This window comes from Galeopterus variegatus, unplaced genomic scaffold, assembly GCF_000696425.1.
Source record: "Galeopterus variegatus unplaced genomic scaffold, G_variegatus-3.0.2 Scaffold4359, whole genome shotgun sequence".
Taxonomy (NCBI): Eukaryota; Metazoa; Chordata; class Mammalia; order Dermoptera; family Cynocephalidae; genus Galeopterus; species Galeopterus variegatus.
Window position 1 is genome coordinate 144,517 of NW_007730470.1, and position 16,111 is coordinate 160,627.

At 34.1% G+C, this 16,111-nt stretch overlaps 1 protein-coding gene across 1 annotated transcript in view; it reads left to right on the plus strand.

Moving 5' to 3' along the window:
* The window catches only part of LARP1B (La ribonucleoprotein domain family, member 1B), a 117,800-nt gene that overhangs the window by 96,688 nt on the left and 5,001 nt on the right, over positions 1 to 16,111 (plus strand). Inside the window, exons 13-18 of the mRNA XM_008587374.1 lie at positions 5,026 to 5,061; positions 6,522 to 6,733; positions 7,202 to 7,308; positions 11,269 to 11,429; positions 11,819 to 11,963; positions 14,354 to 14,412. Of these exons, the coding sequence (XP_008585596.1) occupies positions 5,026 to 5,061; positions 6,522 to 6,733; positions 7,202 to 7,308; positions 11,269 to 11,429; positions 11,819 to 11,963; positions 14,354 to 14,412 (720 nt within the window). The remainder of the gene's footprint in view (positions 1 to 5,025; positions 5,062 to 6,521; positions 6,734 to 7,201; positions 7,309 to 11,268; positions 11,430 to 11,818; positions 11,964 to 14,353; positions 14,413 to 16,111) is intronic.

A 16,111-nucleotide genomic window follows, 5' to 3' on the forward strand; every position in this document is an offset into this window, starting at 1 on the left:
AATGAGAGGATATATTCAAAATACTAAAGGACAAAAATTGCCAGCCAAGAATACTTTATCCAGCAAGGCTATCCTTCCAGAGTGAAGGACAAATAGTATGTTTCTCAGACAAGCAAAAACTGTGGGAGTTCACTACCACACTATCAGCCTTACAAGAAATTCTCAAGAGAGTACTGGATTTGATACCTGAAAAACAACCATCACTGCCGTGAATACTCAAGAAAGAACAAAACCTACCAGTAAAACAAAAATGCTAACAATAAAGAGAAAAAGTAGTTTATCTACCACCCCAAGAAACAAACAATCACAGAAACAAACAGAAAATCAGAAAGGAACAAAAGACATGTAAAGATACTTAAGATATCTAAACAAAAATAAATAAAATGCTAGGAGTAAATCAACACCTTTCAATAATAACTCAAAATGTAAAAGGATTAAATTACCCCCTCAAAAGACACACAATGTCTGACTGGATTAAAAAGATGGACCCAACAATATGCTGCCTTCAAGAGACTCACTTCACCTGTAAAGACATACATAGACTAAGAGTGAAAGGATGGAGAAAGATATACCATACAAATAGAAATGAAAAACAAGCTGGAGTAGCTATTCTTATATCAGATAAAATAGACTTTAAATCAAAAACCATAAAAATAAAGAAGGCCACTATATAATGATAAAAGTGTTATCCATCAAGAAGACATAATAGTCATAAATATACACACCCAATGTTGGAGCAGCCAGATTTATAAAGCAAACACTATTAGATATAAAGAATGAGATCAACACTAACACCATAATAGCAGGGTACCTGAACACCCCATTCTCAACATTGGACAGATCATCTAGGCAAAATATCAATAGAGAAACACAAGATCTAAACAACACTTTAGACCAATTGTACTTGGCAGATATCTACAGAACATTCCATCCAACAATCTCAGAATATTCATTCATCAGCACACGGAACATTCTCCAAGATAGACTACATGTTAGGTCACAAAGCAAGTCTCAACAAATACAAAAAAATTGGAATTATTCCATGTATTTTTTCAGATCACAATAGATTAAAATTAGAAATGAATAACAAACAAAACTCTAGAAACTGTACAAACACATGGAAATTAAACAGCATTCTACTTAATGACATATGGGTCCAAGAAGAAATTAAGCAGGAAGTCAAAAAATTTCTTGAAGCTAGTGAAAATAATGATACATCATACCAAAACCTGTGAGATACTGCAAAAGCAGTACTAAGGGGGAAATTTATCGCATCAAATGCTTACTTCAGAAGACTGGAAAGATGGCAAATAAACAACCTAACACTTCACCTTAAAGATCTAGAAAAACAAGAACAATCCAAAGCCAAAGTTAGTAGAGGGAAAGAAATAATTAAGATCAGAGCAGAACCAAATGAAATAGAGACCAAAAAAATGATACAAAAGATCAATGAAACAAAAAGTTGGTTTTTTGAAAAGATAAATAAAATTGACAAGCCATTAGCAAGGCTAATTAAGAAAAGAAGAGTGAAGACCCAAATAACAAAAATTAGAGATGAAAAAGGTCATATTACAACTGATACCTCAAATACAAGGAATCATTAGAGACTACTATAAACAACTACATGCCAACAAATTTGAAAATCTGGAGGAAACGGATAAATTTCTGGACACACACAAACTACCAAAACTGAGCCAAGAAGATATAGAAGATCTGAACAGACCAATAACAGTAAAAGAGGTTGGAGCTGTTATCAGAAGGCTCCCAACAAAGAAAAGCCCAGGACTGGATGGGTTCACTGCAGAATTCTACCAAACCTTCAAAGATGAATTGATACCAATTCTTTACAAACTATTCCAAAAGATTGAAACAGAGGCCATTCTCCCAAACTCATTCTATGAGGCAAATATCATCCTGATACCAAAACCAGACAAAGATACATCAAAAGTAGAAAACTACAGACCAATATCCTTGATGAATGTAGATGGAAAAATCCTCAATAAAATACTAGCTAACAGAATATGGCAACACATACACAAAATTATACACCATGATCAAGTGGGATTCATCCCAGAGATTCAAGGTTGGTTCACCATATGCAAACCAAGTCAATAAATGTGATACGCATATCAATAAAAGCAATGGCAAAAACCATATGATCATCTCTATAGATGCTGAAAAAGCATTTGACAAAATTCAACATTTGTTCATGATAAAGACTCTACAAGTTAGTTATAGATGGAAAGTATCTCAACACAATTAAAGCTATATATAATAAGCCCACTGCCAGTATCATCCTGAACCAGGAAAAGGTGAAAGGTTTTCCCTTAAGAACAGGAACTAGACAAGGATGCCCACTCTCACCACTCCTATTCAACATAGTGTTGGAAGTATTAGCCAGAGCAATCAGAGAAGAGAAGGAAATAAAGGGCATCCAGATTGGAAAAGATGAAGTCAAACTGTCCCTGTTTGTGGATGACATGATTCTATATATTGAACACCCTGAAGCCTCTACAAAAAAACTCTTAAGAGTTGATAAATCATTTCAGCAAAGTTGCAGGATACAAAATCAACACACAAAAATCAGTGGCATTTCTGTACTCCAACAGTGAACATGCAGAAAAAGAAATCAAGAAACCTAGCCCATTTACAACAGCCACCAAAAAAATAAAATACTTAGGAATAAAGTTAACCAAGGATGTGAAAAATCTCTATGAAGAGAACTAGAAACCACTGTTGAGAGAAATTAAAGAGGACACAAGAAGATGGAAAGATATTCCATGCTCTTGGATCATAAGAGTTAACATTGTGAAAATGTCCATATTACTCAAAGTGATCTACAGATTCAGTGCAATCTCTATCAAAATTCCAATGACATTTTTCTCTGAAATGGAAAAAACTCTCCAGACATTTATATGGAAAAAAAAAAGACCATGCATAGCCAAAGCAATCCTGAGCAAAAAAAAAAAAAAAAAAAAAAAAAGTAAAGCTGGAGGCATAACACTACCTGACTTTAAACTACACTACAAATCTATAATAACCAAAACAGAATGGTATTGGCATAAAAACAGACACATGGATCAATAGAATAGAATAGAGAGCCCAGAAATCAACCCATACACCTACAGCCATCTGGTCTTTGGCAAAGGTACCAAGTCTGCACACTGGGGAAGAGACTGCCTCTTCAGCAAATGGTGCTGGGGAAACTGGATATTCATATGTAGGAAAATGAAACTAGATCTGTACCTCTCACCATATACCAAAATCAACACAAAATGAATTAAAGAATTAAATATACATCCTGAAACAATAAAACTCCTTAAATAAAACATAGGGGAAACACTCAAGGAAGTAGGAATGTGTACAGACTTCATGAATATGACCCCAAAAGCACAGGCAACCAAAGGAAAAATAAACAGATGAGATTATATCAAACTAAAAAGCTTCTTCACAGAAAAAGAAACAACAAAGTGAAAAGACAACCAACAGAGTGGGAGAAAATATTTGCAAAATATACATCTAATAAAGGATTAATATCCAGAATATACAAGGAACTCAAATAACTTGACAGCAAAAAAACAAGGAACCCAATTAAAAAATGGGCAAAGGAGCTGAATAGGCATTTCTCAAAGGAAGATATACGAATGGCCAACAGACACATGAAAAAATGCTCAATATCAGTCAGCATTCAGGAAATGCAAATCAAAACCACTCTGAGATAGCATCTCACTCCAGTTAGGATGGCTAATATCCAAAAGACTGAGAATGATAAATCCTGGTGAGGTTGTGGAGAAAAAGGAACTCTCATACACTGTTGGTGAGACAGCAAAATGGTACAGCCTTTATGGAAAACGGTATGGAGGTTCCTCAAACAATTACAGATAGATCACACAGCTATTCCACTGCTGGGAATATACCCAGAAGAATGGAAATCATCATGCCGAAGAGATACCTGTACTCCCATGTTTATTGCAGCGCTATTTACAGTAGCTAAGAGTTGGAACCAGCTCAAATGTCCATCGTCAGATGAGTGGATACAAAAAATGTGGTATTTCTACACAGTGGAATTCTACTCTGCTATATAAAAGAATGAAATACTACCATTTGCAACACCATGGATGGACCTAGAGAAAATTATATAAATAAAACAAGTCAGGCACAGAAAGAGAAATACCACACTGTCACTTATTTGGGGGAGCTAAAAATAAATAAATAAACAAACAAACAAACAAAGAGTTGGGGCGGGAAGAAGCCACCACAATTTCAACAATTCCTTGAACTTGTTAAAACAAGTGAACAGATATAATGTGGGGGGGGGGGGAGAAAGCAACAGGTAAAGGGACATAAAAATCAACTACAATGTATATTGAGAAGTTAAAATAAAAAAAAAATTAAAAAAAGATTTTCCAGGCTTATATTATACATTTCCTGCTCCAGACTTTCTTTTGTTCAGACCTGATCAGTGGGAAATGGAATTTAGAGACCATATTCTGGGTGCTGGGAAGCTTATTCTTTCTGGGTTGTTGTTGCGCCTACATTTATGAATATTTCTTTTGCAAAGGTACTGTATTTAACATATTTTTTAGTATATGTTCTTATATTTATCCCTAAGATTGTATATCTTTCTTGTTTAAGGAAACAGCATTAACACAATTCAGTTAGGTTTAACATTCCTTTAGTGAGGTTATATTTTTTCCTATGCATTATGGTATGCACTAGTATTCAATAAGCTCTTATATTTATCCCTAAGATTGTATATCTTTCTTGTTTAAGGAAACAGCATTAACACAATTCAGTTAGGTTTAGCATTCCTTTAGTGAGGTTATATTTTTTCCTATGCATTATGGTATGCACTAGTATTCAATAAGATTGTGGCCATTGCATTCAGGGAAGCAATGAGACTTGTTGCTCTTAGTATCTAATAGGATGTTATTTAAGAAAATAAATTTTAATTTAATAATTGAAACAGTAAATGGGTAATATGCAGAGAAGATACAAATAAAAATTGACTAACTGTGTTGGCAGGACGTGTTCAAGGAATGCTTCACATTCCCAAGGATGGTATCATCTATGCTGAGTATTAAAGGAAGGATATGAATTCAACTGGGTATACAAAAGATGAAGGAAAGGGACTTTCAAACAAAGGAAAAAGTGTGTGAAAAGATGTAGAGCAATGAAAGAAACAGGGACAGTAAGTAGTTTGGTGCTTCTTGGGTCACCAAGATTGAAGTAGAGAATGACAACATATGTGGCAAAATCAGGAAAGATAAAGAATCTATGCTTCTTCTGGAGGCAAAGGGGAAACACTAAAGGATTTTAAGTAGAAATAAGAAATTATCTAATTTGCTCCTCAGAATAATCATTCTGGTAATGATGAGGAAATGGATTGGGAGAGGAAACGGCAAGTGGGTAAGTTCATTTTTGACATTATAAACTTGTGCCTAGAATAGTGCTTGGCAGATAGTAGCCACTTAATATGTGTTGAATGGAAGAACAAAAGGTTATTGTGTGAATCAAAAGAAGTTGATAAGTCTTAAGAAAAGCCATACAGAAATAAAGCCTATATTTTTGTCACTACTACTTGATTCATCTGTTGACTCGCTTAGTATTTTACCATAAGATTTTCATGAGCAAATTAATGAGTTAAAAAAGAAATCAATGGAGAAATGTCAAAGAATACAAATGGCAAGATCACAAAAGGGGAACTTTGGATGGTAACTAGATAATATGAAAACATGCTCAACTTCACTGGTAACAACTAAGGAAATGCAAATACCATTTAAACCTCATGGAATGGAAAAATATTTAAAAGTCTGAACAAAACCCAGTCTTGACTGGGAGGTAAAATAAGTGGAAGTCTCACATGATGTTGGTGGGAGTATAAATTGGTAAAACCACTATAGAAATATGTTTGACAGTGTTCAGTAAGGCAAAAGGTACACATATCCTTTGGCTCAACATTTCCACTCAGGTGTAAACCCTAGAGAAATGCTCACAGCTGTACAGAGACATGTTCAGCAATGTTGATTGAATCATTGTTGATTAAACTGTAGAATGAATAAATCTTGATACCTTTGTATAACAGCATGCTATATACAGCAATGAAAGTGAACAAATCAGAGCTATATGAATGAAATATGAAAAAACAATGATACAGTATGATGTCATTTATATAAAGTTAATTATGCAAAATAATATTATTACATATATGTGGCAATAGATCAAAATACCAATTTTAAGAGCCTAATTATCTCAGGAGGGAAAAAGAATTAGGGAAAATTGCACAATAAGTTTCAGCCTTTCTTACTTTAAAAAAGAAAAGGTCATAAACATATAGCAAAATTTAAATTTTGTAAAGCTAAGTGATGGCTAAACAAATGCTTGTTAGTTTTTATTCTTAAATATTTGAAATACTTCTAGTGAAAAATCCTTTGAGGTTAGACAATTTAAGAATTATCTGTATTTTCATAGTAAAAAATTTTCCTTGTATTTAAATAATTTTAGAGCTTTTTATTTTGTAGATGTGACTGATGAATTAGCTCAAAAGCTGTTTGATTTTTCAGAAATAACTTCAGCAACAATGGCCTGTTCATTCCCTACTGCAGTTCCAGAATCTCATAAAATTCATCCTGCAAGAACACCCAGAAAACCTCGGACACCCAGGTTGCAAGATCCTAACAAAACACCACGATTTTATCCTGTTATTAAAGAACCAAAAGTCATTGATGCAAAGGTACAAAAGACAACTAGGAATATAAAGCCTTCATTTTGTATCCTTTGACATTACAGAATGAGACATTTTAGTTTTTATCACATTAAAAAAAATGTGTATTTTAAATTACAAGAATTCATTTAAAAAATGGTATTTTACCATAGTGATGTTTTCTCAGGTTAAGAAATAACTCCGTTACAATTGGGTAGTATAATTAATGACGATCTCTAGAAGGTGTAATGAGGAGTCACACTGACTTGCATTTCCTTTGATCCTTATGTTATAAACCTAGCAAAGGACCTTGTTTGTTAAGTTATGTAATTTGTATGCAGGGTGTTTGAGTTTGAGTTTTGTGACTTCATATGATTTCACAATGTGTCATCCACAGTATGAAAATGTTTGAGTTCATTTACAATCAGAGGGTTTTAATTTACTTGTGAGGTTCACACTATTGAAAGTAATTGCAATGTTTGACTTCTTTTTCTTCAGAGTCCACGAAAGAGAAAAACAAGGCATAGTTCAAATCCCCCTCTAGAGTGTCATGTTGGTTGGGTAATGGATTCGAGAGATCATGAGCCAAGAACATCCTCTGTCAGGTGCCATACTTATCAAACATTTCCTTTCATTCTTTATTTAAAGTTTGTTGAAAACATTTACTAATTAGATATTTGGGAATACTTTTAAATTAATGTGTTAGCAAATTATAGAACAATGAAAATAGTAGGAAGAAACCAAAGAAGGGGAAATAAGCAGGACAGTTTCACAGTAAGTACATTAAGGGAATAATTCAGTAGGACAATTTTTTTCCATTTAAATTATTTTTCACAAATGTGGACTCCTAGATTATAAACTTTTTAGGTCTATGAACATTATCATCTTTGGAAAGATCCCACATTCCTAATAGATATTATGTAGGGAATTAATGTTCTAAACAATGTGGACTCCTAGATTATAAACTTTTTAGGTCTATGAACATTATTATCTTTGGAAAGATCCCACATTCCTAATAGATATTATGTAGGGAATTAATGTTCTAAACAATCTGCTCAAAACTATGTAAAGAATATGAAAACAAAACACATTATTATTTTAGATGTTTTTTCTTTTTGGGGAAATAATTTAGATTAGCTGATTATTAGCAAGAAGTATTTTTTATTATAGCTTTAATTTTTAAAGAAAGATTTATTTACCTCAAAAGAGACGATAAAGCATACCTTTTAGAGTGCAGTTACGTGCAAAGCAGTATGCTATATTTTGTCCTGTAGAGGCAATACAGAAGTGAATTATTGCTCATTGTTTTGTGTTTCTTGAAAACCTATATCCTGTTTGTATTAAATATTTTCAGGAAATTATTTGATAGCTTTTCCATTTGAAAAGTTAACTTTGGGAAAAAATGTTTTCTGACTGGTTATTAGAAGGGGAAAGATTAGTTCATTTCATGAAAAGAAATGCTGGGGAGTTTATCATGATCTCAAAATCTTGAAATCTGTCTTCAGCGATACATATTTGGTACTTTTAAATTATTCTTATTAGATATATTGTCTCTAGAAAATAAATATATATTCTTCTAGACACCTGTGGTATAATAATAGTTATTTTTGAGTTCTAAGTGATTTTGAGTTTGTTTCCCAAATATTTTTTTTATTGGTGCAGTATATTTAGAGATCAACAGATAATTGTGAAAAATGTTAAGTTAATAGCATTTAGTTTAGTTTAACTAGAATTTTTAGTTCTAACATTTTGGTAAGAATTTGTTTCTTAAGATTCATGTTTTATCACATTATTTCTTTTGTTGTTAAATATATGGTGTAAAATATATGGTGATTTATTCATTCTCAGCCACCACTCCACCATCCCCCACAAGTAAAATATGAGGAAAGCAGGGACTGACAATATGTAGGGCACTTTTCAAGACACTGAGTTTATAGCAGGAAACAAGACAGATATAGTCCCTACCAGAAAAGTATGAGTATTAATTATAGTTATTTTATTTATTTACTTATTTACTTTTTGGCAGCTGGCCAGTAATGGGATTCAAACCTTTGACCTTGGTGTTGTCAGCACCGCACTCTACCAAGTGAGCTAACCGGCCAGCCATCATAGTTATTTTAAAGTCCATTCTGTGATCATGCCAGTAGCAGGGTCATCTTTAATATGGTTCTGTTTATTGCATTATCTCTCGATTTTTATTTTCTTTTTGTGTGCTTATAAATTTTGGTTGAATTCTAGATTCTTACTCCTAGATTTTTTGTTGTTGTTCTTGCCAAGTCCCAAGCTGAGTAAACCCAGCTCTTTTTCCATTATATTTGCTCTTAGTCTGCTGAATGTTGCTAAAGTCCTGGGCTCATTGGTATTAGTATAGATTCATGTACTCTAATCACAGCTGGAGCTCCAGTGTTATTTTAGATTCTTTTACTAACCTAAGTATCTGGTATGAATTCTAGCTTATTTCTTCCTTCTAATTGAGGAATTTCATTTCCTACAAAGGAATGAAATTTTGATATGTGCTACAACATGGTTGGACCTTGAAAACATACATAGTGAAGTAAAGTAAACACAGAAGGGCAAATATTGTATGATCTCACTTGTATGATGTACCTAGCATAGGCAAAAAGACAGAAGAATAGAGACAGAATGATTAGAGGTTAGCAGGAGCTGAGGGGATGGACAAGAGGGTAGTTATTGTTTAATAGGTACAGTTTTTGTTGGGGATGATGAAGTTTTGGGTATAGATAGTGGTGATAGTTATATAATATTGTGAATCTTTTTAATGCTAATGAATTATATATACTCTTACAAATAATGTTTAAAATGATAAATAGTATTGTATGTGCACAAACTCCTAAAAAAAAATTCACCAGTGATTTCATTAGCAAAATCTCTAGGTATTGGTGAGAAGTATCAGGCTCGTAATGACAAATACAAGATTTCCAAAGTTCTTATTTTTGCTTGAAAGCTCAAATTTTGTCATTGGAAACAAATAGTTGTTTTCTTTGACATTAAAGACTCATTTGGTGAGCTGACCAGTTAGCTTGATTAGAGCAAGGTGTTATAACACCAAAGTCAAGGATTTGGATCCTTGTACTGGCCAGCTGCCAAAAAATAATAAAAAAAATAAAGGATAGTTTTGTTCATTTTCGAGGAAAAATCTGACAAATAGGAAAGTCTGAATAACTATAGTTTGTTGGCTGTTCTTCTAATTTAAAATGATACTCCATGAAAAGAGCAGCTAGTTCACCTCACAACTTATTGACACATGTGCTTTGCCTTAAGATAACCATTATCCTTTAATATACTGCAAAAGTGCTTTGTGCTTTTGTCCCATTTTTTTAATTGTGAAAATACATGTAACATAAAATTTACCATCTTAACCAATTTTAAGCATACAGTTCAGAAGTGTTCAGTATATTCACATTGTTGTGAAACAGATCTCCAGAATGTTTTCATCTTGCAAAACTGAAGCTTCCTTTCTTCCCATATTTGTCACACATAAGACGTATATTCAAGTGTTGAGATTTTATAAAGTTAATTTTTCTGCTTCAACAAGGACATTTTAAGTTGAAACTGACATTTTTAAAAAAAAATTCCAAGTGCATGAAGAATACAATCACCAGTAAGCAAAGTTTGGTGCCACTGCCTCGCTTCACATCAGCAGTTTTACACATCACTGCTTCTGCACCATCAGTACAGATGTCACCACAGTGGACAGGGCAAACAGTGTCTTAGTGTTATTATGAAAGTAGTTTTGACTTTGCAGATTTTCTGAAAGGTTCTTGGGAACCCTCCAGTAGTCCACAGACCACACTCTGAGACCTACTAATTTAGATGAATGTCAAGAAGATCACTTTGGTGGCAGGACAGAGGAGGGAGACTGGAAAAACAAGAAGACCAGTTAATTCAAGTGAAAAAGATGAGGGCCTAAATGTGAATGATGTAGTGCAGATGAAAAGAAAAAGACAGATTTAGGAGATATTTCAGAAGTTGAATTGATTTAGAGAATTGCAAGTTTGTCTTTGAGATAATGAGATTATTGACTTTGTCTTTGTGCCAGAGTTTTCCCCTCATTTCAGTGTATCCAGTTTACATCATTAGCCTAGTTTAGAGAATTGCAAGTTTGTCTTTGAGATAATGAGATTATTGCCTTTGTCTTTGTGCCAGAGTTTTCCCCTCATTTCAGTGTATCCAGTTTACATCATTAGCCTACTTTCTCAGAGAAGTTGAAAAGTTCTCAACTACCATAATAATAATTTTTTTAAAAAACCTAATGTAAACTGAGTTAATAATGGATCTGTAACAGGAATGAGCTATTCAGTTATCTGCTCTTAGTTTGAGAATTTATAACCATGTTCTTTATCAACCTCTGAATTTGTTTGTGTGATGAACGTAAATAGCACTTCATATGTAGATCTGTATGTCATTAGTTTAGGAGGGTTTTAGGGACTACTGTCTTTTCCACTGCTCAGACTCTCAATAATGAAAAAAATTAATACAAATTGGTTTAAACACTTGGTTCTTAATATTTCAGTTTGAAGACTTTTTTCCCCCTCCTCAAACAGCGGTTCAAATGCTTCACCTTCAGAAGGTGCATCACTAGTAGGAAATCATGGATGTACTCCTCATTCATTCCCAAAGTTCCAGCATCCTTCTCATGAACTTTTGAAGGAAAATGGGTTTACCCAACAAGTTTACTACAAGTATCGTCGAAGATGCCTAAGTGGTAAGAGGCTTGTTTTTTACCTAGCTATGTTTAAAATTAAAGTACAATTCTAAAAAATTAAAATTATATCATTTAATATAAGGCTAAAATATTGTTTTATTTTATTATAATCATAAATAATTACCTTAAGTAAACGTTTATATATAGCTTAGACACATTAGGAAATAAAATTTAGTATATTCTTCTGTTATTATTGACAGATGTTTATAATTTGAGCAGTAAATCAGAAAATGAATTAATATTGTCCTCTTTTTAGAAGAAACCCAAGTATATTTTGAGGATTAATATGTTTCAATTTTCCTCATTTTAAGTCATGTGAAATGTCTGCTGTTTTGACTTTAAAAAGTATGTTTAATAAAAATATGATTTATTATTTTAACTTTTTCCAGAGAGAAAACACTTGGGAATTGGTCAATCCCAAGAAATGAATACCCTCTTTCGTTTCTGGTCCTTTTTCCTCAGAGATCACTTCAATAAAAAAATGTATGAAGAATTTAGACAACTTGCTTGGGAAGATGCAGAAGCAAATTACAGGTCAAATATTTTTTAATATTTTTATACTTGAAGAGTGTTTTTAAAAAAATAATTTAAAAAACTAGTGCTGAAGTAGTCCGATTTTGAACTGTGAAAGTAGCACAACATAACTAGAGGGAGGGCTATATTAGTTTTCTATTGCTGCATAGAAAGTTACCCCAAAACTCAGGAGGTAAAAACAACAAACATTTATTAGTGCACAGCTTCTGTGGGTCAAGATTCCAGGAACCTTTTAGCCAGGTGGATCTGGCTGAGGGTCTCCCATGAAGTTGCAGTCAAGGAGTTGGACAGGGCTGCAGTCTGTGAAGACTTGATTCTTGGGCTGGAGAATCTTCTTCAAGCTCATTCCCATGGCTGTTGGCAGGAGGCTTTAGTTCCTCACCACATCAGCTTCCCCACAGGGCATTTTACAACATGGCTTCACCTAAAGCAAATGATGTAAGAAAGGAGAGCTTCCAAGATGGAAGGAAGCCTCAGTGTCTTTTATAACCTATATGTATTTGGAAGTGACATACTATCACTTCTGCCCTATTGTATTGTTCATACAGGCCACCCCTGGTACAGTATAGGAGGAAACTACACAAAGTTGGGATACCAGGAGACAGGATCATTAGGAACTATTTTAGAGACTGGCACAAGGGCTAAATGAAATTACAAGATTTTTCTCTGCCATGCCCCCTTGATTACAGACTTCTCTTGCATGTGCGTATATGTACCCAAACTGATACATACTTAGAGCCAAACCAGTTGTTAAGATTCCTTGAGACAAGAAAAAGAAAGGCCTCTCATGACATCCCATGACTCACCTTTCCAGTCTCATTTTTTTCCACTAGTCCTCTAGTACTCTAGGCAACAGTGATACTGAACTATGTGTTCTCTGAATGAACCAAGCTCTCTAGCCTCTGGACGTCTGTACATATTATTACCTTTGCTTCTACTTCTCTTCTTCCCTCTGCTTTGCCAATTCCTGTTCTTTTTGTCCCAGCTTGGACCTTGTGTCCTTCAGAAGCATTGAGGGAAGTCTTTAGTGTTCCTCTAGGGCTGAGTGAGACCAGACCAAGATAGTGAGAAGGAACATGAAGTGGACTCACATAGGCTGTTTATTCATGGGGGAAGGGAGAAAGGAACAAGAGATGGAAAGAAGGAAAAAAAGTAATTTTCCTTTCACCAATATTACCGAAATTTACCCTTCTTCAAGTTCCGAAGATGGATTCCTTTTGTAAATCTCAAATAATAATATATTGCTAAATCAGATATTGTTATCTTTGAGAGGAATACAAAGTGCTGCAAATTTTTCTGATTAAAAAAATGTATATTTGCATTGACTTATGTAAAAACAAAACCCATTTAATTTTCATCTAGAATCTTTATCTAGATCAAGAACAGCAGATAATGTGGCATGTGTACATCTATTTTTTCCTCCTCTGTCCATTACTGATATCTCTAATCAATTCCAGCACTGTTTTATGTTCTTTCTTACCACACTTTTCAGATTTGCATTCTTTCTTTCTTACCATGGCTTTAATAGCTACTGCCAATTTACCAAAGTTGGTACAAAAGGCAAAATTTGCCATTCCTAGTCTCTATGTTCTCATTCAAGTTGTTTACTACCCATTTGTGGGTTGTGAAACCAATTTAGTGGTTATGGCTAGCTTAAAAAAATACAGTAGAAAACGTCAGACACACTGAACATAGTAAGGTAACTTAGTTTCACAACTCATACCTACATATAAATTTAAGAATTGTTTTAGAAACCTTATATATGTTTTAATATACACACCTGGGTTGTGAAACCAATTTAGTGGTTCTGGCTAGCTTAAAAAAATACAGTAGAAAACGTCAGACACACTGAACATAGTAAGGTAACTTAGTTTCACAACGCATACCTACATATAAATTTAAGAATTGTTTTAGAAACCTTATATATGTTTTAATATACACACATATATAGAAGTATGTATTGACTTGGTTACAGGGTAAAATATTTTTTATACTATTGGACTTAGAAAAATGTGAAAGCCATTGTTCTAAATTGATCTCAGGCTGGCTGGTTAGCTTAGTTGGTTAGAGTGTGGTATTATAACACCAAGGTCAGGGGTTTGGATGCCTGTACCAGCTGGCCACATGCACACACAAAAATGGATCTTCTTACCAGCCAGTTGTTTAGATAGATAGATAGATAGATAGATAGATAGATAGATAGATAGATAGATAGATAGATAGATAGATAGATAGATAGATAGATCTCAGCATATTTTGCTGTTTATGTAGTATCTATTTGTTCCTTAGGACTTTCTGATAACTTCTCTGATCCCATTTCCACCCAAGTCTAGGTTGGGAGTTCCTGTTCTGTGTTCCTATGCACATAATTCTGTGTATGTTTTTAATAGCTTTTTAACACCATTTCAACTTTTGGGTTTGTTTCTGCAGTATTCAGACTGTGTGGAGTGTAAGCATATGAGCTACTTCTTAGGAAGTAGTGGTTAGGCACCTGAAGGCTTCGAAATCAGACTTTTGTTTGAGTCCTAGCCCATCAATTTACTGTGACCTTGGCAGGTTATAATCCCACGAGGTTTCATAAAATTCTTCATAAAGTGGAGAAAATTATGGTAGATACCCTTGTAGGATTATCGCGAAGATTAAACAAAATATTTAAAGGGCTTAACACAATAATTGATGCACAGTAGTGCTCAATAGGTGGTTATTATTATGGAGAAGATCAGTACTAAATCTATCCATTGACTGAAAGTAGCAGTAAGGTGGTTTCAGGAAGGAAAGTGACAGCTAACGGTTTTTACATCTCCTCAGTGTGCTAGCTGTGGTGTAGGAGCTTTACAAGTATCTATTCTTGAGATGCGGGATATTATTATCCCCATTTTCAGGGATATAATTACAAGCCTAGGGTATAAATATATTTTCTGGTTCGAAGCCTTTGTATTTTGCACTCCAAGCTGTCTCATAGTGAGTAAATGATGACTTAGAGGGCTGGTGATTTGCCTCTGTTCTTCAGCCCATCTGTTACACTGCATATTTGGGTTGTGTTATTAATGTCATACTTTTGGTCTTTGGAATAGTCTGCTAGGAAATAAGAGTAAAAATCTAAATATTGTCTATTCAGTACAAGTATTGTATTGAATATCGGTCTTAACCAATAATCTGAGGATTCTTGCTTTTCTGTAAAATACCATTCATCTGTTAAAAGCCAAAAGCTTAGGCCGGCCCATGGCTCACTCGGTAGAGTGCGGTGCTGATAACACCAAGGCCACGGGNTAGATAGATAGATAGATAGATAGATAGATAGATAGATAGATAGATAGATAGATAGATAGCACATGCACACACAAAAATGGATCTTCTTACCAGCCAGTTGTTTAGATAGATAGATAGATAGATAGATAGATAGATAGATAGCACATGCACACACAAAAATGGATCTTCTTACCAGCCAGTTGGATGGATGGATAGATAGATAGATAGATAGATAGATGATAGATAGATAGATAGATAGATCTCAGCATATTTTGCTGTTTATGTAGTATCTATTTGTTCCTTAGGACTTTCTGATAACTTCTCTGATCCCATTTCCACCCAAGTCTAGGTTGGGAGTTCCTGTTCTGTGTTCCTATGCACATAATTCTGTGTATGTTTTTAATAGCTTTTTAACACCATTTCAACTTTTGGGTTTGTTTCTGCAGTATTCAGACTGTGTGGAGTGTAAGCATATGAGCTACTTCTTAGGAAGTAGTGGTTAGGCACCTGAAGGCTTCGAAATCAGACTTTTGTTTGAGTCCTAGCCCATCAATTTACTGTGACCTTGGCAGGTTATAATCCCACGAGGTTTCATAAAATTCTTCATAAAGTGGAGAAAATTATGGTAGATACCCTTGTAGGATTATCGCGAAGATTAAACAAAATATTTAAAGGGCTTAACACAATAATTGATGCACAGTAGTGCTCAATAGGTGGTTATTATTATGGAGAAGATCAGTACTAAATCTATCCATTGACTGAAAGTAGCAGTAAGGTGGTTTCAGGAAGGAAAGTGACAGCTAACGGTTTTTACATCTCCTCAGTGTGCTAGCTCGGAGGAGCTTTACAAGTATCTATTCTTGAGATGCGGGATATTATTATCCCCATTTTCAGGGATA